General features: G+C 41.6%; 1 protein-coding gene across 2 annotated transcripts in view; it reads left to right on the top strand.

Moving 5' to 3' along the window:
• PDZRN3 (PDZ domain containing ring finger 3) overlaps positions 1-21,648 on the top strand; it is a 292,595-nt gene that overhangs the window by 218,810 nt on the left and 52,137 nt on the right. Inside the window, exon 1 of one of the 2 annotated variants that reach the window (XM_038772285.1) lies at positions 14,523-14,591. The exons of the other annotated variant lie outside the window; for it this stretch is intronic. Within the exon in view, the coding sequence (XP_038628213.1) occupies positions 14,523-14,591 (69 nt within the window). Of the gene's footprint in view, positions 1-14,522; positions 14,592-21,648 lie in introns of those variants that run through there. 2 annotated transcript variants of the gene reach the window in all.

The raw sequence follows: 21,648 nt of genomic DNA, 5'->3' as shown, positions 1-21,648 counted from the left end.
CCTTAATGTAGGGGTTCCTCAGGGGTCAGTTCTTGGTCCCCTTCTGTTCTCTATCTACACTCACTCCCTTGGTGAACTCATTCGCTTCCACGGCTTCAACTATCATCTCTACGCTGATGACACCCAAATCTACAACTCCAACCCTGTTCTCTCTCCCTCTCTCCAGGCTCGTATCTCCTCCTGTCTTCAGGACATCTCCATCTGGATGTCTGCCCACCATCTAAAACTCAACATGTCCAAGACTGAGCTCCTTATCTTCCCTCCCAAACCCTGTCCTCTCCCTGACTTTCCCGTCACTGTAGACGGCACTACTATCCTTCCCGTCTCAGAAGCCCGCAGCCTTGGTGTCATCCTCAAATCCACTCTCTCATTCACCCCACACGTCCAATCCGTCACCAAAACCTGCCGGTCTCACCTCCACAACATCGCCAAGATCCGCCCTTTCCTCTCCATCCAAACCGCTACCTTGCTGGTTCAGTCTCTCCTCCTATCCTGACTGGATTACTGCATCAGCCTCCTCTCTGATCTCCCATCCTCCTGTCTCTCCCCACTTCAGTCTATGCTTCACTCTGCTGCTCAGATTATCTTTGTACAGAAACGCTCTGGGCATATCACTCCCCTCCTCAAAAGTCACCAGTGTCAAGCATATCAAGCAAAAACTCCTCACTCTCGGCTTCAAGGCTCTTCATCACCTCGCCCCCTCCTACCTCACCTCCCTTCTGTCCTTCTACAGACCAGCCCGCACCCTCCACTCCTCTGCCACTAACCTCCTCACTGTGCCTCGTTCTTGCCTGTCCCTCCATTGACCCCTGGCCCACATCCTACCTCTGGCCTGGAATACCCTCCCTCCACACATCCACCATCTAGCTCTCTTCCTCCTTTCAAAACCCTACTGAGAGCTCACCTCCTCCAGGAGGCCTTCCCAGGCTGAGCTCCCCCTTTTCCTCTCCTCCTCCCCACCCCCACCCTACTTCCTTCCCCTCCCCACAGCACTTGTATATATTTGTACAAATTTATTACTCTATTTTACTTGTACATATTTACTCCTCTATTTTGTTAATGATGTGCATATAGCTATAATTACACATCAGGCAAAAACTCCTCACTCTTGGCTTCAAGGCTCTCCATCACCTCCCCCCTCCTACCTCACCGCCCTTCTTTCCTTCTACAGCCCAGCCCACACCCTCCGCTTCTCTGCCGCTAACCTCCTTACTGTGCCTCATTCTCACCTGTCCCGCCATTGACCCCTGGCCCACATACTCCCCCTGGCCTGGAATGCCCTCCCTCTGCACATCCGCCAAGCTAGCTCTCTTCCTCCCTTCAAAGTCCTAGTGAGAGTACACCTCCTCCAGGAGGTCTTCCCAGACTGAGCCCCCTCCTTCCTCTCCCCCTCCCCAACCTCCCCGCCTTACCTCCTTCCCCTCCCCACAGCACCTGTATATATATGTATATATGTTTGTACATATTTATTACTCTATTTTACTTGTACATATTTATTCTATTTATTTTATTTTGTTAATATGTTTTGTTTTGTTGTCTGTCTCCCCCTTCTAGACTGTGAGCCTGCTGTTGGGTAGGGACCGTCTCTATATGTTGCCAACTTGTACTTCCCAGGCGCTTAGTACAGTGCTCTGCACACAGTAAGCGCTCAATAAATACAATTGAATGAATAAATGAATCATTCTATTTATTCTGATGGTTTTGACACCTGTCTACATGTTTTGTTTTGTTGTCTGTCTCCCCCCTCTGGACTGTAAGCCTGTTGTTAGGTAGGGACCCTCTGTTGCCAACTTGTACTTCCCAAGTGCTTAGTGCAGTGCTCTGCTCACAGTAAGTGCTTAATGAATACAATTGAATGAATGAATCAGGGAGTGAGTAGTTATTAATGGTGGTCAGGCAGGGACAAAGAGCTGGCACAAGTGTTTCTAGATGGTGAGGGGGGATTAGGTCAGACATGCACATGGAATGGGGTAGATTTTGAGAGAAGGCTGAGAAGGAGAGTAGATGAAGGGGAGAAAGGGAGGTAAGGAGAGGACCTCCAAACCGTGAGCTTGTTTTGGGCAGGAATGTGTCTGTTATATTGTACTCTCCCAAGCACTTAGTATAGTACTTTGCATACAGTAAGTGCTCAATAAATATGATTGAATGAATGAATGAATGACTAAGGGGAGTTCACGCCTAATGGTTTCAGTTGTGTCAATAAAGAAGTTGACATGGTTGTCAGGGGCCAGAGACTCAGTCAGCCAGTTGTATTTATTGAGTGCTTACTGTACTAAGCACTTGGGAGAGTACAATATAATAATAAGCAGACACGTTCCCTGCCCACAACAACCTTACAGTCTGGGAAGTGGGGTCACTGCAGGCTTTAGGAGGGAGTTAAAGGTTAAAGTTAAAGGGAGTAATTGGGGACACTAGCCAGGGAAGTGTGAGGGAGGAGTAATGAAGTTATTGAATGAAAGAGAGGGTGCACTTATAGCAGGAAGGATAAGTTGGGAATGGTCAAAGTCAACCTGGTGCCAGGATTTCCACCACCAGTGCTCTGTGGCACAAGCACAGGAGTGGAGGAAGTATCTTATGGATGTGATCCTGGGCTAGGTGTTGGGGTGAAATCGACAAGGGAGCAAGGGACTAGGTTCAGTGGAGAGGACTTTGATTTGTGCATCAAGGTGGGGCAGGTTAAGTAGGGCGTCCAAGTGGGGCATGTCCAAGTGGAGGGGGTCTAGGTATCTGAGGTCTTTGTGTGGAGAGAGAGAATGGGTTTTGTGGGGGGAGAGGGATGTGGGTGCATTGGCTCCCTCCAATATCCTCTTATGCACACTATTTTTAATAGTTTTTGACTGTCTCCCCTTTTGATTGTGAAGTCCTTAATCAATCACTCAATCAGTGGTATTTATTGAGCACTTACCATGTGCAGAGCACTGTAGAAAGCATTTGGGAGTGTACAGTGTAACAGAGTTGGTGGACATATTCCTTGCTCACAAGGCGCTCACAGTCTAGAAGGGGAGACAGACATTAAAATAAATTACGGACCTGTACATAAGGGCTGAGGGTGGGATGAATAAAGGGTACAATCCAAGTGCCTGGGTGGTGCAGAAGGGAGAGGGAGCTTCTTGGAGGAGATGTGAGGGCAAAAAATGTGTGCTTTCCTTCTGATGTACTCTCCCAAGATCTTAGTACAGTGCTTTGCACAAGTAGGCACTCAATAAATAGCATTGATTGAATCTGGAAGCCAGTATCAAATTAGGCATTCAGCTCACCAGGAAATTATTCTTACTCAACCGGCTATGTGACATCTTAATAATAATAATAATAATAATGGCACTTATTAAGCGCTTACTGTGTGCAAAGCACTGTTCTAAGCACTGGGGAGGTTACAAGGTGATCAGGTTGTCCCGGGGTGGGGGTGGGGGGTGGTTTAACAGTCTTAATCCCCATTTTACAGATGAGGGAAATGAAGCCCAGAGAAGTTAAGTGACTTGCCCAAAGTCACACAGCTGACAATTGGTGGAGCCAGGATTTGAACCGATGACCTCTGACTCCAAAGCATGTGTTCTTTCCACTGAGCCATGCTGCTTCTCTATCCTAAGCCCTGGAGAGTTTTCCAAGAGCTAATAGAGGCTGTCGACAAACTCTGAAGGCACCCAAGACATGCAGATGGTCACAGATTCTCGCAATTGGTATAGTGTTATAGGCAGATAAGCATGAAGAAGCTGATACTATGTATCATCATATATGACTGCAAGCTCTATGTGGGAGAGGGACTGTGTCCAACCCAATTTTCTTGTATCTACCCCAGCACTTAGTACAGTGCCTGGTACAAGTAAGCACTTAAGAAATGCCATAATTATTATGATTATGATAGTGCACCAGAGAAATCCTAAAGGCAACCAAAGATTTTTAACATTGAACTTTGGTCCAAATAGGGAGAAACTTTCAAAAGTATGTAATTGTTTTAAATATCTCATACATAGATGCCCACTCTAAGGGGAACTCCACAGCTCTTTGGGCTGAACTCCCACACTTACTCATCCCAGTCTCTGACATGATCTGAGATCTTCCAGTCAGAACTGAAATGATTCAAATGGTGGTTTTCTTACCTATTAGCTCTCAATATCCTGTTTCCTCCCAGTCCATATCAGTGCTAAAATCCCAGCCCAGTTTTTGCCCTCCTCCCCTCAAAAATAAAATACGCACCTATTTCCTACAGATCAGGTTGTTCAACTCTTTTAAATGCTATCCTATTCACTCAGTTATCTGTGATTTTTGTATGGCCTAATTATCATCAGTATTGTTGTCTTAAAAGTGGGAGGATTTTTTCAATAGAGAAAAGATGCCTAAATCCTGGACTGTCTAAGGACATTTATGGCTTGTATTTCATTAAAAGATCTTGGGAAGAGATTGGCTGATTCTTCTCTATCATGTGCCTGCCTTCCTGCCTGCCTTCTTTTCATTCCTTGCTTCCCCGAAGTCTTCACCCTGTCCAGTGGCATTTATTGAGAGCTTACTGTGTGCAGAGCATTGTACTGAGTGTTTGGGAGAGTGCATCAGAGTTGGTCAACCCAATCTCTGCCTTCAAGCAGCTTAAAATCTAGTGGGAGAGACAGACATTAAAATAAACTACAGAGAGGGGAAGCAGCAGAGTATAAGGATATGCATAAGCACTATGGGGGTGGGGTATCAACGTACTCTGAGGATACAGACCCAAATGCTTAGGTGACGCAGAAGGGAGGGAGAATAAGGTGGGGAAATGAAGTTTATCAGGAAAGGCTTTCTGAAGGAGATATTATTTTAGTAGGACTTTGAAGATAGGGAGGGTGATGGTCTGTCAGATATGAAAGGGGAGGGAGTTCTAGGAAGGAGGGAGGACTTGAGCAAGGTATCAGTGGTGAGAGAGAGAGAGAGAGAGAGAGAGAGAGAGAGAGAGAGAGAGAGAGGCACAGTAAATTGGTTGGTGTTAGAAGAGCCAAGTGTGTGGGTTGGATTGTAGTAGGAGAGGATAGTTCAGAGGAAGAGAGCTAATCGAGTGCCAAAATAGTTATGAGTAGTTTTCCATTGCCCAGAATAGCAGAAACAGCCAAAATTCAAAAGATCCTCCTTTGGTCTTATGTTGTTTGTGCAATTAGTCCAATTTTCTTTTCCTCTCAGCCTCTCAGTTACAATTTATAAAGTTCACAGTACAAGAAATTGATCAGTTTTAAAAAAGCAATTTGTAATGGTTCTTTTTGAGGAGATATACAGTGTATAGAAGGGACACTAATTTTCCCTTATAGGCATACACAGAAGCCCATAGAAATAAGATAGGTACTTCAAAAAATGCCACACAATTGTAAAATCAAGTAAATACCTTCCCAGTTCAAATGGTTCAACTCCTTTAAATGCTATTCCATTCATCCAGTAATCTGTGATTTAATATCACTTAGTTATCAAGTTATGACCTCATAATGTTGAACTCTCTTCTGCCAATTCCATGGACGATTCACCTTAAAGATGTTAGGGTTAAAGTCCTGAAGCATTTGTACACCCATAAATGGATTTTACCCCTTTGTATCTTTCTGATATTACTGTTTTGCTTCACCAAACCCGCTAATATCAGATACAGTAAAGCCTATCAGTAACCATTCTAAATCACTTCCATTTTCTTTGTCCCAAGGCTATGGTCATCAGACCGTGATCCAACCTTAGCGTGGCTTGTGATCTAGTGTTTTACTTGCCCGTTTATATTGGAGTGAACTTTATTAGCTTTTGGACACACATATATCAATTTTAGAGATTAAGTATTATGTCAATAGTTCTTTCTCAGCTTTCAAGTACATGGAATGGTTATGTTTTCCCAGAGAATGTTAAAAAATTACTATTGCCACTTGTGAAAACATTTTTTTTGTTAACACAAACAATCTATCATAATGGTGTTTACTTGCTCTCCAAAGTGCTATTTTATATAGGAAATAAGTCGGGGTTAGAAGTTTGATAAGTAATTTCAGCCTTGAAAGCACATGGACCTTGTAGGTACGAGTAAATTATTGAACCTGACTTTGAAGTGTTTTTTTCATCATGCTCACTCTCTTTGTTGATAAACATGTTTTTATCCTGTGAGTGACTTAAAATATTATACTAGCAGGCTCATTTTGCTAAAATCCCCTATACCTCCCTAGTAGCTCTAATGCTTCCCAAGCTATTTCAGGTGCAAACAAGTAGTTTATACCTCAAAATAGGATAGCTGTGGAAAAAGGAAACAATTTGCTACATAGCTGCACATCTTCAATGTAAAGTACAGCTGAGTGGATGTTCCTTTTGATGTATTTTCAACTCAAGAAGTTATTTTGGATTTGAACTTTGGGATGGTTTAGTTTTAGCCAGTACTGGGGGTGTGGATTATATGATCCTTCTGAGTTGTGATGGAGGCCTGATCTGTACAATGCAAACAATATTGTCTGTCAGAAATTTCCATTTTTGCTTAAATCTACTTGGAGCAAAACTAATGATAATAATTATGGTATTTGTTCAGCACTTACTATGTGCCAAGCACTGTTCTAAACACTGGGGCAGATACAGGGTAATTAAGTTGGACACAGTCCCTGTCCCACATGGGGCTCACAGTCTTAATATTTGTCAAGTTAACATGAGCAAGGATGAGACAGGATTAATGGTTTTTGGAGCCGTATACCACTGGGCGCATTCCCAAAGTCAGCATGTTCACCTAATTGAGTAAGAATTTTGGACCTCCTCCAGGTCTCACCTCTGTCTCCCAACCCATTTCTCCTCAGAAAGGCCTCCGAGAAGGCCCCCCCCCCCGGGCCCCCCATCAGCCCTGGGGCAAAATTGGCTGAGCTCGATCCTTCTCAGAAGTGATATTGGATTCTGAGTGTCCAACAGGATTAAGCCAGGTTTCAAATTTTCAGTCTCTTTGGGGCTGTATTTTCTACAGTCCAGGAAGTTTTCATTAATGGGACCAAAGGAGGGAGTTTGGGGTGCCAAAACACCCAGGTGGACATCCCAAGAAATCGTGAGATTGGCAACAACATACTGTCCCTCTACACAGTAAGCTCGTTTTAGGCAGGGGGCATGTCTACTAACTCTGATGCATTAGACTCCCCCAAGCACTTAATACTGTGATCTGCACACAGTAAGCGCTCCATAAAGTACTGCTGCTGATGATGATGGTGACTAGATAACTGGATGAAGGATGGGGGAAAGCATAGGGTTAGGTAATCAATTTTCTTGTTTAAGAAGTGTAAATAATTGATCGGTGCTAGGATCCGTTTTACCTAAATATTTTCATAAATGAGCTTAGAGGGAGGGCACAGTGAAATCTTTAGGATTTCTGAAGAAACTTGGCTCTTCCAGATGGAGAAGTATCAGGCCGGTGGAGAGTTAAATTGCAGTGAGAGTCCAGAAAGCAGAGTAAGTGGGCAAAAAAGTGGCAGACATGCCTGAATATGAGCAAAGCTAAATAACTGGTTAATTGTGTTCAGGCATGCGGGCTGAAAATAACAGCTTCAAGAGAGGTTTGGCTGAATATATGACCTAGTGGTCCATAATACATTACTAGTGGAAAAGTTGACTGTTGGATAGTTTGTCCCTAACTCTTAAAATGGATGTTCCGCTTGTCATCCTGTTGCCACTGTTGAGAAGAGATTACTGGACCCAGTAAAGCACTGGGCTGAAGGTACCATTGGACTGACTTAGTGATGGCATTGCTTATCTTCTTAGGAAGGGGGGGGTGGGGGGGGGGAGACGGAGAGAGCATGTTAGCTTCCATCTACCCCATCCTGGGAATGCAGTGCCCCATTTCTTGTTTGCTTCTCCTACCTGACCAGACCCAGGGCTGCCTTCGGATATTTGGGTATCCTGAGGTGGGGAAGAATTTGCAGCCCCCTCCCATTATGTAGGGTGTCTTAACTCATGCTGTATTCATACAGAAACTAGTCCAAACCCTTGGATCAAAGCACTTCTTCGGAGGGACCCCTAGCTCTCCTGCCCCCCCGGCTCCTACTCCAGAGCTGTTATGCTCCCCTCCTGGATTCCCATTAACACAGGTATTGCTTTCAACTCGGGCAGAGGGAGGCTGGGGGATTTCAAATTTTTAACTATGGATGCCTCCATGGCCTTCCAGTCTGATGGTGTTTCCAGAGGTAGCTGCCTTAATGTCTGAAATCAGTCCAAAGACCCCAGATTACGAGCACCCAGATCCTCAGCATCTGAAAGCAGCATTCCCCTTCTCCTCTTTCTCTCTCTCTTTCTCTCTCATCCTCTCTCTCCCTTTCTTTCTCTTTCTTTCACTTTCTCCCATTTCCTCTAACTCTCCCTCTCCACACTGTACAAATCAGGCACTATTTCTGTTCATTATGGTATGGACACATCTGGCCCAATGACAGCAGGCTCGGTGCACTCTTCCCCACAGTGATCACTGCGATTTTTCATGTTTCATGTGAGGCCATATTTACTTCTAAGTGGCAGCTGTGCTGGTTCTTTGTCCTTTGCCATTTTTTTAAGGGAAGTAATTAGATTTTTTCCTTCATTAAGGGAAGGCCTTCTTCTGCCTGCTGCCTAAGTGGCAGAAGAAGGCGTTTTTGTAGCATTTTGAATACAGGAAGGTAGTAAGATGAGCATGGACAAGGGAGTCAGAAAAAAACGCTTCATCCCAAATGAACATTTACTTGGGCAGCAATTTAAAAGTGCCTGTAGACGTACTGGGCTTTTACTCTGTAACAATATCACCTACAATTTAACTATAGTGCTTGAGAGAAATTAGCATTACCTATTGGTCCCTGCCAAGCCAGGGACTGTGAGAGGTCAAGTTCATCTGAGAACTCTTAGTTGTCCCTGAAAATGCTTAATTGGAGCTTTTCTCTCTCTTGGTCATGCTGTAGAAATAATTTTAATGAATGAGTGCTAATATTTCAGTGCAGATGACTGTTGGAGACTGGTTACATTTGATGGATCAGATCAGATATCTCTTTCCATGGTCTGATGAGCAAGTTTTGAAAATTGATGATAAAATGCCAGTGTCCCGTTTGAACTGCAGCTGTGACAGCCTGAATAGTAAACTTTCCATTCCTTTTTCACTTGTGCAGTTTCCTTACAGTTTCTCAGTTATGTGTGTTCTGTAACATTTCTATCAAGTAACATTTATGAACAGCACACAAAGTTTATGGGAATCACAGCAACTTGTTTGAGGTTTACATATCCTTAAGGACTGCTTTTGTTTTCTCAGAGCAAGATTGAGGTTCTGGACACAGATGCCCTGCTTGTATCAGTACTCAGTGACAAAAAAAAACACTTAAAGTAATTATTAAATTATTTTGTGTTGTATTCAATGCAAATAGGCACTGATCATTTGGATGCTGCTCCCTGGATTCTGATCCATTATTACCCCCTGTTTCTTCAAATTTCTGTGTCAAAATAACACCTCAGAAGAGCTGTTGGTTAAATCTTGAAGTTGTATTTTCGTATTGTGGGTGTAACTGGGAAATAGAGATTTTATAATATTATAAATGATTAGGAAGAATACCTCTGCTTGAAAAGGATGTAAGGGATGACCTGTTAATTCTGTATTATGCAGGAGTTAAATACCCAGTTTGTAGATTACCTTTGTTTCTCCTCTCTTACTTCCTGTTTCTTGCTTTGGGGAAATTTCCATCTTTAATAAAACCTCTGCCTAAGAGAACGGAAAAATAAAAGAATTTAATTCAATTTTGTTTCTCGTTGAGGACATCAAAGTTTGATTAGCAATTAGAAGGTTGAAACTATTGTCTAACAAAGTTTTGGATTATCCATGTATATATCATTCAGTTGTGCTAGCTCTGCCTCCCATTACTGGAGGCAGCTGAATGTCATCTGTGTGTTTAGAAGTCATTAGATTTTAGTGGAGCTGGCTAAATATATAGGGAGACATTGAAGTGCACCATCAGTCCTTTTTAGCCACATAGCACCTTATTCTATCCAGTTGTATTTGGTTGATAGAGATATATCAACGTATAGGATATCTGTATATACTATGAAAAGGAGAGCTGGGTATCAGAATTTACAATATTGATAGTGAGTGAGCATTGCTGGGAGAGATTGGTTGGCAGGAACACTGTGAAGAATGCTGGCTTGTCCTGCGTGACATCTCTCTAGCAGAGTCCAGTTCAGCCACTCCCTGAGCCTGGTTTGCCAGGGCAGAGATGACGGTGGCCCTCCTCACTCACCCTCTCCTCCCTTCCTCTCGCCGCTGCTGTTACGGGGGTGCTCACAGCAGGAGCCAGGCGGGGGGAATATGTGGCAGTGGGGAGGTGGCTCAGGCTAGTGAGGAAAGGAGGGAGACCATGGGTTTGAGTGATAGGAGCCGTCCCAGCCTTACAGCCCTCATGCCACCCAAACTGCAGACCCACGCTCAATGTGAAGAGATAGCTCTGCTACCAGTTGGGTTTGCAGAAGCAAGAGAGGTTCAGGATGCTGTGTAATTGCTGGGGAAGGCCTGGTGGATTATTGTTCCCATCCATTGCTTCTGAAGAGGCATTTGCTCCAGAACTGATATCATTCTAGACTGTGGGTAGGGCCCGTGTCTATATGTTGCCAACTTGTACTTTCCAATTGCTTAGTACAGTGCTCTGCACACAGTAAGCGCTCAATAAATATGATTGAATGAATGAAAATCCAACATGGGTAAGGACTAGATCATCTAACATCTTCTAGATTGTGAGCCCATTGTTGGGTAGGGATTATCTCTATCTGTTGCCAAATTGTACTTTCCAAGCGCTCAGTACAGTGCTCTGCACACAGTAAGCACTCAATAAATATGATTGAATGAATGAATCTTTCTAGCCCATCTTTAATACCTTAACAGCCAGACAAAGCATAAGAAAAGCTCCTAACTTAATGAGCATGCAAAATAAAAAAAGCACATCGTATTTCTAGTGCAAGACAAATATACCCTCCAAATCCATTTACAGAAAGATAAAGTGCTAATGAAATTAACTCAACAATTAAATGAACATAAAGCCAGGTCGAAAGTATTCAGGCTTTCCATATCAACCCTGGTGACTTTTGAATTCCAAAGGCCAGATTTGAACAAAACCTCCTTTAGGTCAGGCATGCTTAGTTCTGACCTTTTCCCAGTATGGATTTCACACTTCAATCCTGTCCATTTTAGATTGTAAGAGTCCTGGAAGGAAAAGATCATAGCCAATGGAATGTATATAGTGCCCAACACTATTTTATGAACATGTGAGAACTAAGAAGATATTTTTGGATAATTATGAGAGCGAAAGGTTCCATGTAGTACAGGAAGGCCCAAGATTAAAGCCCTCATTCATTGTTTTTTAATGCGGTTCCACCACACTGAAAGAGTGAGTGCCAGTTTCCATCCATTTAAACAAGTCTCGACTGTTGGGAGAGCATGCATCTAAGATTCATCTGTGCTTTTCGTATCAAGACATAAGCGTTAGGGCTTCATTAGGCCGTTGACAATTGAGTAATGAAAAGCCTAATGGGACATCTTTATTTGGAGCTGCCGTGCATAAGTAAGGTCAGTATATACCTAACTTTTCAGTTGACCCCCCACATGAAGGAGAAGCCATTTGTGTGTCTGCTAGTTGAAACGTATTACAAATCCCCACCATATGTATCTGTGCAATATAAAAGGGGGCCTGTTAGCTTCTCCAGAGCAATTTTGGGTATTTGGCTAGAACGGATCCAGCTTAAACCCATTGACAACAGTTCATTCTAGACAGCGTGGAAGTTGAAGAGCCAAGATGAAAACCCATGCTAGCTTGATTCCCCTGCCAGGTACTTTCCTCCTGCTTGGGTGACCCACTTTTCATGGAACTATATAGGCTGAGAAAATGTATTAAAACTACTCAAGTCAGAGAAATTCTACACAAAAATGCCTAGTTAGTCTGTGCATTTGCCACATTTCCACAGCTTGTCTCTAGGTGTGCATGGGGATGTGCAGCAGGCTTGCCATGAACCACAAAAACATGGCCAGCAGTCTTCCTGGGAGAAAAGTAATTAAGAGGAAACAAAAAGCCTTTGAGAAAGCCACCCAGTGATTAAATCCATTTTTCCACAGGGATTTTCACCTCTTGAAAACTCAGCAAAGCTGCAAGTTGCATACTAATAATTAAAAAAAAATGTGAAAGAGCACTATTTGCCTCCAAACAAGTGCACAAGACAGGGTAATATTCTGTCATGCTCCAGTGCCGTGGAAGAGAATGGTTCTTTCTTTGTTTCAAAATTGACTCCCCCTGCCCCTCTCCCTCAGGCTGGCTCTGGCTTTATTTGTGCCTAGGTTGCATGTGCTGGCAAACCGTGGCCTGGCCATATCCTAGCATCTTCCTTTGGCGTCGTGGAGTTTCTGTGAATTGCTAATCCTTAGCCACATGGCCTGTATTGCACGGCTCATCGTAGCTGTGGCCTTCCTTTGCCAAAGGGCAGAATTCTCTGTCCCAAGATTTTTCCCACAAAAACTGTGAGGCTGCAAAGAATCCCCAGTAATAGCAGTTCTCTGCATTTACATGGCACCCTTCCTGGGGGTTCCAAAGTGGGAAACAGGAACAGACTGGCATTTCCACCTTTGAGCATCTGTGCCTGCTCTCCTGGGATTTTCCTGTTGCCAAGTTGCAGTTTCTCATTCTTATCCGGGCCCATCATCCCAAGGACAGGGCAAAATGGACCGAACCAAGAAACAAAGGTTTCATCCGTTGTTCTTCACTAAAGGGCTGAATGAGAAGCCACTTGGCCTCGGGGAAAGAGCCTGGGCCTGGGAGTCAAAGCACCCAGGTTCTAATCCCGACTGTCAGTTGTGACCTTGAGCAAGTCACTTAACTTCTCTGTGCCTCAATTACCTCATCAGTAAAATGGGAATTAGACTGTGAACCCTGTGTGGGATAGGGACTGTGTCCAACCTGATTAGCTTGTATCTACCCCTATGCTTAGTACAGTGTCTGGCACATAATATGTGCCTAACACATACCATAAAAAAAATGACCCTGAGAAAGTTGCAGCCCCTTGGTTTCCCCAGTAGTGAAATGGGAATATAAATATGTGCCTTGTTTATGGGTGGAAGAAGGAGTAGATAAATGTACGTACAGGGCTTGATGTCTTCAGAGAGTATATTCAGCTTTTCATGATGCCTCATTGACAGAGGTGGGTGTCCTCATCAGGAACAGTAAAACCTTTATTCGCTCAAGGGAAGAGAGGATATGAAATTAATTAGGATAGTTTTTCGTATAAATCATTTATGTAGAGGTCAAGGCATGTGACCTTTCCCGGCAAAAAGTGTATTGTTCATATAAATGCCACTGAGTGTACTCAACAGGAACAGTGTCTAGAAGAGGTGAGCTGTTTGGCGATGAGGATAAGACTTGGATTTAGTGGGCTCTTCTCTCTTCCTTTAATAGTTTGGCCTCATTTGCTTATACCATATTATTGCACCTTGTTATTTTCTGTGAAGTCAACTCTCCTCAATGAAAGGTGATTTCAACATTTATTACTGAGCCTGGATGGTACATTTTCAAGTGAAAGACTTATTTTAATGCTCATCAATTCAGGTACAGAATATCTGATCCAAATTTATTGTGCCAATTAGCCCAGTGATATGAACCCTCAAGTATGTGTGGTATTCATGAAGCTGTAGATCCCATATAGCTGACTGCTTAAATCACTTCCAGTTAGCTTGGCAGATCTTTTGATAAATACTTCTTATCCTTGGAAAAACTGATAATATTTGAGTTACAATCATGTTTTTGTGCACCTCAGTCTCACAACTCGAGGCTGCAGTGTGAAAAGACTAAACAGCATTTTATTCCTCATTCAAAATACATAGCTAGTGGAACAAATATGTCTCCCTCTGTAAAAAAAATTGTTTACATGTAAAGTGCTGCAGCTGGGTGAGAAGCTAAGTACTAGAAATTCATTATTCAAGAGAAACAGTTCATTTTCATAAAATTGGTTTATATGGCATAGTTATCTGCTGTATTAAATACAAACATTTTATATCATGAGATTTACTTTTTTATGATTTACATGTAAACTGTATTTATATTTAGCTTAAATATGCCAAGAATTATCCTGGGGGACCATGATAAAATGCAGTCATGTTTATTTGTAATTGGCAAAAAATGGTTTACAAAATTGTTAGTATCTTTTATTATGCCTTGTTCCTGTAACATTTGCTTGTTAATTAGAGAAATTTCAACTGTCATAGTTGGCAATTATGGCTTCTGTATCATTGTCTGGTATGAATAGTCAATGGTGGCTGATTAATATGCATGAGTAGCAGTATATAGTGTGTGCATTGGACCACAGTACAGCAGCTTGAGTCAAGCTGTAGAGGGAGTGTCTTCTACGGAGAGGGAAGGAGGGGCAAAACTAAAGAGAAGAGGTTGTTGCTTTCTAGCTCATGCAGTGCAACACTAATGTGAATTGCTTCAGATCAACTGACACACCTATTTCAAAGGAAATCTTCATGCATGTATATTGTGTCCTTGCTCTGTTGGTACTAGTGAATAAAGAAGACTTTCCTTGACATTTCTTTAAACATGGGATGCAGTTTGTGCAGTCTACAGAAGCAAGAAGAACAGTACAAGTTACTGTATGAAGTTTGTCAGGTAATACAGTCAGATTTTATTGCTAAAAAGGAAATGCTACACAGAGTGAGACTTAATTGTAGAAATAGAAATCGGAAAGCATTTTTAGTGTCTGGAAAGTCTCTAGCATTTTGTATTTTATGCATGTATCTATTGACTCTTTTTTATAGGGTGCTTGGATGTCTAAATTCAAATACCTAAGTATTTGTGGATGTGTTTAGGTGTGTGCTTCAAACATTTATGTCAGAAACCAGAGTACCACTGACTTTTCTCCAGCATGTATTAAGTGAAATGTCTCAAGAAGGGTCATAGCTTGGTCATACACTCTTTGAGCAAGTTAGAAAAGACATGTGCGATTATTGATGTGTGGAGGGTTTGTCTGTTTACAAATAGTTATAAGGAACTTCTTTCTGGGCATTAAGAGAATAAACTGCTCGCCTCATTCTTTCAGTAACATCTCAGAATGGGACGTGGTTTAAAATTAATGCTTTATGCTTGAAATTGCTGAACTCCTAATCATCATCATAATACATGAGCTCTAAAACCAATAATTTTAATTTAAATGGTGACAGTGAAAATCATAACCTAAATTGTTTTAATTTTTTTTATATCAAGTTAAAGTTTAGATTGCATCAACTTCAGTTTAAAGTACCTAGAGGACTAGAATGTTAAATTTACTTTCTTATATACTTTGTGCTTATTTCAGAAACATTAAGTTGTTTTCCCTTACCTTTTCCTAATTTTGGATTTGACAATTTTCACTTTGCTGTTTGCTTCATGAATCCATCTCATTTTAAACCATACTAATTGGATAAAGTTGTTCTTCATATGTCGAGTTATAATTGCATGGTGGAATACTTGGCAGATTGCTGGAACAAGTGAAAATAATGAATTTTACAATGAGCCCCACTAAATTTTGGCATTTTTACGTGCACTTTAAAAATCTACCATACATGATCAAATATGAACAGCATCGAAATATTTCATTTTATTTGACAGGTATCAGGAGGTGTAATTTTTCTCACTTGCCAGCAGAGGGAGCCTATCATTACAATAGATTTAGGGAATGAAAGAGTGGAACCTTTGTTGTGTATGCCTGTCTTTGAGCACAGAATCTGATATATTGATATGTCTATGTTGAATTAAGCATGCATATTCCTATGCTGGGCTGCAGCATTTAAATAGTTTGATTCCTTTTTTTCTCACCTTCCTTATAGTTCTTTTTTTGTTTTAAAATGTTTAAAACATCTAATCACTAATCTTTTAGGTGGATATTTTGATCACAAATGTACATTAACAGCTTCACTTATTACTTTGTGCTGGTGAGTTGCTTGGCAGATGAACTTCCTTGGGCCTTGCTGATCACTTTGCTAGCTTATTAGGTTGGCTTTCAATGAGTTTGATGCACATACTGTTTGTATGAATGAGTGTGCTTATGATAATAGGTAGTCCACACAATCACCGGCAAGTTTTCATGCAGTGTGAGTTTGACTGTGAAACAGAAGACAAAATTTAAACCAGGGAACTGAGCAGTATATGCAATACAATGATAGTTACAGATAGTTCCAGAATTTTGTGTACAAAGTTAGTTACTCTTCCTTGTGAATTTAATGGTCGAGTTACCTCTGTTCAGTAATCATTATTGTGGACCCAGTAATTATCTTTAGAACTAAAATGAATCTTCTTTACTAAAATAAGTCAAAAGGTCTCAGAGAAGTAATTATTCTGCCTAACAAGACAATGATGTGTTTTCTTTGTATTACTAAAAATTGAGTAGTTTGACGCTTCTTTTTACTAGGTGAATTTATTTGAAAGTGTTTTTGGCTAAAATACCATGCAGTACATACTGATCAATGATAGCCATCAAATATCCTTTGTCAGCACTTTTGAGTAAAACTGAAACTACTTTTCAGACCAGTTCGCCCTTGTGCTGACAGGGTAAATCCTCTTTATCCCAGTTTTTGGGAATTTGGACTGAAGCATCAAGGAATTCAGAAAACACTTGAAGGAATGATTTGGTACATAATTGCACTTTCTGTTGTACACAAAGCTGAAAAATTAGGGCTTTGAATAAAGTACAATTCCAGAAGGTCTGTTATGCCTGGCTTCATAAATCGCCCTACCAGAGAGCATAAAGAGAATCAAATATACTAGGGCTCAGCTTTATCCCTTCAACATTTTACATTCACAGATAATTCAAAGAGATCCTCTTCATTAGGAGCCTTGGCATACTGCCTACAATTTCTTTTTGAGCTGCTGTGAGCTTAATGATGCAGAACAATGGTCTTCCCTCTTGTTGCACACATACCTTATTGTACCTTTAATCACATAATAAAAAACAAATTAAGATACCTAGTCATTAAAGTGCATTGCAAATGTTGGGCACATCAATGATGTGCATTATGCATGGAAAGTGTTCTCTGACATCTACAAATTCTCTGGTAATTTTCACTGTACAGATAGTCTGGGAGATTCTTCTGTGCGTAAATTTTTGAGTACCTGTATGGCTCATCTGCAGCAGTTCTTGTTTTTAAAATCCTGGTAAAAGTGTCACTATTCTGGGAAGCCCCTAAAGCCAGCAGGCATTTTCTACTTGACTTTGATTTTGTGGTTGTAATTTCAGTGTAAAAGTTCTTAATGGGGTTAGAAAATGTTCCCCTTCAGTTTGTTGGACCATTTTTTACACAATTTGACTGAGGAGTGCTGTTAAAGCAAGAGCCAGGGGAGGGCACTGGGGTGGAGGTGGAACCAAGGTAGAACTGTAACAGCTTTTAGATTGTCCAAGGGGCTGCTTCAACTTCAATCAGTCATATTTATTGAGCACGTACTGTGTGCAGAGCACTGTACTAAACGCTTGGGAGAGTAAAATATAACAGACATAGTCCCTGCCCACAATGAGCTGACAGTCTACTTGTAGACTTGTACTTTGTACTTGTGGAAATGAACTGAAAGAGAAGATCAGATCATTCAGGGGATTGGTAATGAGATATGGAGCCTTTCCCCCTTAGGTCACTTGAACCAAGCAAAGGTTGGTAGTGACTGAAATTCATTATTAAGTAATTGCTTTTAGGGGTATTAGGTATGGTGATTTGATGATCCTGGACCATTTTATTATGCACAGGTATCCATCTGGCATTAACTGGCTGACTTGTTGACAGGAGGGTGTGGAGATAGAACCTTAACAACTCTGGGTACTGTTCTTTCAGACCAAGTTGACGGCTGGGTTGAAGAATTTTATCCAGTATCTTCGCTACATAGCTCATCTCTAGGCTGCAAACTGAGCAGTCGGCTAGGTTAGGAAATCTTTACTCCGTTCTTTCCAGCAGAGCTAAGAGAACCTTCTTTCTTAGGGTGGTGACTTGGGCCAATTAGAAGAATATTGAGGATATCATTTGAATTAGATTTCAACTCCAAAATATAATTACAGTCACCTCTCCTGACCAAGCAGTGCTAAATTACAGCTAGGGTCTGCATGCATTTTGCCCAAACAGCAGTATAGTGAAATGGTGGTTTCATTACTTTAGTCAACGTAAGAGTTTCTTTCCTCATCATCATTGCCATCTTTGATTTGTCTAATATTGATTGGGTATTTGATATTTGGACCCCTGAAGTGGATCAGAGAGAAGACATTCATTCATTCATTCAATCGTATTTATTGAGCACTTAATGTTTGCAGAGCACTGTTACTAAGCACTTGTAAAGTACAGTTCGGCAACATATAGAGACAGTCCCTATCCAACAACAGGCTCACAGTCTAGAAGACATAGTACCTGCTGTCAAGGAGTTGGCTTATGGTGTAAAACGATCATATTGACCATATTATAGTGTACTTTCTCAAGCACTTAGTACAGTGCTTTGCACACAGTAAGTGCTTAATAAATACGATTGTTTGATTGACCTCATCTTTGCAGGTCTTGCCTAATGGCAGACTTGAAGAAATAATCAGCAATGTTTTAACACAGAAGCAGTGTGGCTTAGTGGAAAGAGCACAGACTTGGGAGTCAGAGGATGTGGGTTTTAATCCTTACTCCGCCACTTGTCTGCTATGTGACCTTGGGCAAGTCACTTAACTTCTCTGTGCCTCAGTTACCTCATCTGTAAAATGGGGATTAAGACTGGATTACTGCATTGGCCTCCTTTCTGATCTCCCATCCTCCTGTCTCTCCCCGCTTCAGCCTATACTTCACTCTGCTGCCCGGATTATTTTTGTATAGAAACGCTCAGGGCAAGTCATTCCCCTCATCAAAAATTTCCAGTGGCTGCCCATCAACCTTCGAATCAAGCAAAAACTCCTCATTGTCGTCTACAAAGCTCTCCATCACCTTGCCCATTCCTACCTCACCTCCCTTCTCTCCTTGTACAGCCCAGCCTGCACCGTCCTCTCCTCTGCTGCTAATCTCTTCACTGTGCCTCATTCTCGTTTGTCCCGCCGTCGAAATTCTGGCCCACGTCCTACCTCTGGCCTGGAATTCCTTCCCTCCACACATCTAGCTCTCTTCCTCCCTTCAAAGCCCTACTGAGAGCTCACCCCCTCCAGGAAGCCTTCCCAGGCTGAGCCCCCGCTTTTCCTTTCCTCCTCCCATCCCCATCACCTCCCTTCCCTCACTCTGCCCTGCCCCTTCCCCTCCCCACAGCACTTGTGTATATTTGTACATATTTATTACTCTATTTTATTAATGATGTATATATAGCTATAATTATATTTATTCTGATGGTATTGACACCTGGTCTACTTGTGTTGTGTTGTTGTCTGTCTCTCCGTTCTAGACTGTGAGCCCGTTGTTTGGTAGGGACTGTCTCTATATGTTGCTTATTTGTACTTCCCAAGCGCTTAGTATAGTGCTCTGCACACAGTAAGCTCTCAATAAATACGATTGAATGAATGAATGAATGTCCATGTCCCACTGGTGCTCACAGTCTTAATCCCCATTTTACAGATGAGGTAACTGAGGCACAGAGAAGTTAGGTGACTTGCCCAAGCTCATCCCGATGACAAGTGACAGAGCCGGGATTAGTACCCAGGTCCTTCTGACTCCCAGGTCCGTGCTCTGTCCATTAGGCCATGCTGCTTCTCTGTGTTCTTTATGTTACACATGTTTCTCAACAGGCTCACAAGTCCAACAGATTGACACTAGCAGCCAGGACTGAGAGGGTGGGCATGGGGGGGATGGGGTAGGACACTTTTCTCTTTCTCCCCTTTAGTACATTGCTTGGATGCTGGAGCCTACTTTGAGACTCCACAGGGACTCCACAGGGACAGGAGAATGAAGGCATGGGGATGGGAACCTGCTTTTAGTGTTTGGGGCAAGCATTGAAATAAACACCTACAACTTACGGTAATAAACAGGTTACCATCTTTTTGGCTACTTTGGTATTTTTGAGCTGGGTGGATTTGTTGGGAGGGAAGGGGGAAGGAAGAATGAGGTGAAGTGAGCAGGGAGTTTCAAAGGGGGAAATAATTTCCATGTACTACAAAGGCAGTTACAGAAATGGCCTGAAAGAAATATATATGAAATATATGAAGAACCATCAAATAACAATAACAGTATCACATAAAATTAACTTGTGTCTTATGAGCACTCATAAGAATTGCCTTTAAAGAAAGAAAAAAAACACTAATTTGATTTTTATAAACATTTCTATTGTTCAATTAAGCCAGCTATTAGCAAATTGGCTGGAAAAAGTGATTTCTTAAATGAGCAATAATCTATGTGAACAATTATATGGAACATTATGGAAACATAATATGTGTTAATAGTCCTGTTGTAAACAAGATTTGAACTTTGTTTATTTCATGTTTAATTATATAAATGCAGTGGTCACTTACCTGGGCAAAAGTTGGTCTTTCCAAGGGCTTGACCTACTTGAAATACATGAATTCATCCCCAAAACAAATGATCATGAACAGACATCAACTGTTGCAAAACGATGAGAACGGTCAAAGTTAATGGAAGTTAAGTGGCAGAATATAAACTTTCCTTCAGAGACAGTGTTGGGTTATCACACTTTAACAGGGAATTAGGAGTGTGTTCTCTTAAACAAGATATTAATCCCAAAGCTTTGTTCTTAGGTTTACTGTTAAATTAGTTTAGTTGGGGTGAGGGAACCCTCTGTTTGACAGACTGTAGATGACCATGATGTCTGCCTATGACTGAGCAATCTCCTTTCTTAACAGGACATTTACCAGAAACTGGCAACTGGAAATTTCCTCCTCAATCGACAATGAATAGTACAATGCTTCTATTTAAATGTCTTCAAATGTATTTGTTGCTAAAGAAGTTAATTAATCAATGGTATATAATGAGCACTTACTACCTGCAGAACACTGTAGTGAGTGCTTGGGAGAGTAGCATAATAAAGAGATAGTTATAAGTGAATAAAATACCAATGTCGAATGGAGGGTGTACGGCCAATTGAAACTTACTTTTCCCTCTAGTCCACTCACCATATGTTTTCATTGGCTTGAGATTTGGAAAACATTAAAATATTTCCTGAAACAGTTGTATCAAAGGATCAAGAAACTGGTGAATGAACCAAATAGGTTTTGGGAAATGATAGATGATTTAGTGGATGGGATTGTTAATGACTTATGTTGCTGCATCTGTTTAATGCTTTAAAGCAGGTGGGATGGAGTCACAGGGGAGGAGGAAGCAGTGGAGACACCCGCCCTCTCTGCTTTACTGTCACCCATCAGACATGGTAGGCAGAAAGGAAACATATGGAACAATGAAAAAAATGCTGGTTTAATAACTGTGTTGTGTTGTTTTCATTAATAATGAAGAGGGGAGGTCATGGTTCATTTAAGGGAGCACAAAAGAATACTAAATTTGTCCATATAGCCATTAGCCACCATCAGCTGAGCTGGGCAACTGCCGATATTGCCCCTTCTTAGATTTTCCCGAATAATGTAACCGTCGTATGAAGCGGTAAATAGTGCATGTAGATTTAAAATCTGAACATTTCCTGTCCACACCCAAATAGCAATATTCTTGAACTGGCCTAGCTTTCTTCATTGCAATGGTGTATAATATGGTTTGGGCCACTTTAAGGAGTGAGTTTAGAAAGTTTAGGGTTATAT

The sequence above is a fragment of the Tachyglossus aculeatus genome, chromosome X1 (genome assembly GCF_015852505.1).
Source record: "Tachyglossus aculeatus isolate mTacAcu1 chromosome X1, mTacAcu1.pri, whole genome shotgun sequence".
In the NCBI taxonomy this organism is placed as follows: Eukaryota; Metazoa; Chordata; class Mammalia; order Monotremata; family Tachyglossidae; genus Tachyglossus; species Tachyglossus aculeatus.
The sequence above is the reverse complement of the archived record's forward strand: the minus strand, read 5'-3'. Positions and strand labels throughout refer to the sequence as shown.